This window comes from Manacus vitellinus, unplaced genomic scaffold (genome assembly GCF_001715985.3).
Source record: "Manacus vitellinus isolate BGI_N305 unplaced genomic scaffold, ASM171598v3 scaffold_106_pilon, whole genome shotgun sequence".
Classification (NCBI taxonomy): domain Eukaryota; kingdom Metazoa; phylum Chordata; class Aves; order Passeriformes; family Pipridae; genus Manacus; species Manacus vitellinus.
Genome location: NW_021938827.1, coordinates 92,222 through 93,811, shown reverse-complemented (window position 1 = coordinate 93,811; position 1,590 = coordinate 92,222). Strand labels below are relative to the sequence as shown.

The window sequence follows — 1,590 nt, the reverse complement described above, 5'->3', positions numbered from 1 at the left end:
GGGTTGTCCCCAGATAACCTGGCCTCGGAGCTGCAGAGCAGTCTGGGGCTCATCGAGACCATCACGGGCTTCCTGAAGATCAAGCACTCCTTCGCCCTCGTCTCCTTGTCCTTCTTCAAGAACCTCAAGCTGATCCGTGGTGACTCCATGGTGGACGGGTGAGGACAGGGCGTGTCTGGGGGGGACGTGTGGCTCTGGGGGTGCCCGTGCCCACCGCCTCCATCTGCACTTTCCCCCCCAGGAATTACACCTTGTACGTCCTGGACAACCAAAACCTGCAGCAGCTCTGGGACTGGAGCCACCACATCCTCTCCATCCCCGTGGGCAAGATGTACTTTGCCTTCAACCCCAAGCTGTGCCTGGCCGAGATTTACCGCATGGAGGAGGTGACGGGCACCAAGGGGCGGCAGAACAAGGCCGAGATCAACCCCCGCACCAACGGGGACCGCGCGTCCTGTGAGTGACGGGCATGGGGACAACCGGCAGTGCCGTGACCCCCTCCCTGCCCGAGCCCTGCCTCCGCTCCACAGGTAAGACCCAGACCCTGCGCTTCATCTCCAACGTCACCGAGTCCGACCGCATCTTCCTCAAGTGGGAGCGGTACCGGCCCCCCGAGTACCGGGACCTCCTCAGCTTCATCGTCTACTACAAGGAGTCGTGAGTGTTTGCCATCCCCACCGGGGGGGTCGTCCACTGTCGGGGGGGGGACCCAGTGGTGGGAACCCAAGCCAGGACAGGGAGTCCATGGGGTCCCCTGTGTCTGGGGTGAGGATCCGGGGCAGAACAGGGATGTCTGGTGAAGGGGTCCCTGATGTCAGGGCATGAACCTTGGGCAGAATGGGGTGCCCTGGGCTGTCCTTCATATTCTGGGTGATCCTGGAGCAGGATAAGAGGGCTCAGGGAAGGGTCGTCAAAGGGGGCGCTGGGGCAGGATGGGTGAGGTCCTCAGTACCCAAGGGGGGACCTGGCACATGACCGGGGCACCCAGGGGTGTCAGCAGTGTCTGGTAGGACCCAGTGTCCAGGGGTGGACCCCGGGGAGAAACCTGTGGGGAGTTCCAGTGTGGAGAATGGGGACTCCAGCCCGTGATGTCCTTGTGCCCTGGTGGGCTGCTGGAACCCCCAGGGAGTTGTGTGGCTGGGAAGGGTCCCAGGGCCTTCCCTGATGCCCAGTGTGGGACAGACCCTTCCAGAACGTGTCAGAGTACGTGGGGCAGGATGCCTGTGGGGCCCAGAGCTGGAACGTGCTGGACGTGGATCTGCCACTCAGCAGTGACCAGGAGCCAGGGGTGGCCCTGCTTAACCTCCGCCCCTGGACCCAATATGCCATCTTCGTCCGTGCCATCACCCTCACCACCGCCGAGGAGGGACGCAACTACGGGGCACAGAGCGAGGTGGTCTACATCCGCACCATGCCGGCGGGTAAGGGGCTGGTAGGGGCCGGGGATGCCTGTGGTAACCCCCCCCAAAGAAAGACCGACACCCTCTGTCCACCCAGCCCCGACGGTGCCCCGGGATGTCATCTCCATGTCCAACTCCTCCTCCCACATCGTGGTGCGCTGGAAGCCGCCCACGCAGCGCAACGGCAATA

General features: G+C 63.7%; 1 protein-coding gene across 1 annotated transcript in view; it reads left to right on the top strand.

The window, feature by feature from the left end:
* Nucleotides 1-1,590, top strand: part of LOC115307912 (insulin receptor-related protein-like) — a 22,447-nt gene that overhangs the window by 2,429 nt on the left and 18,428 nt on the right. The window contains exons 2-6 of the mRNA XM_029964084.1: nt 14-158; nt 242-456; nt 531-657; nt 1,183-1,421; nt 1,498-1,584. Of these exons, the coding sequence (XP_029819944.1) occupies nt 14-158; nt 242-456; nt 531-657; nt 1,183-1,421; nt 1,498-1,584 (813 nt within the window). The remainder of the gene's footprint in view (nt 1-13; nt 159-241; nt 457-530; nt 658-1,182; nt 1,422-1,497; nt 1,585-1,590) is intronic.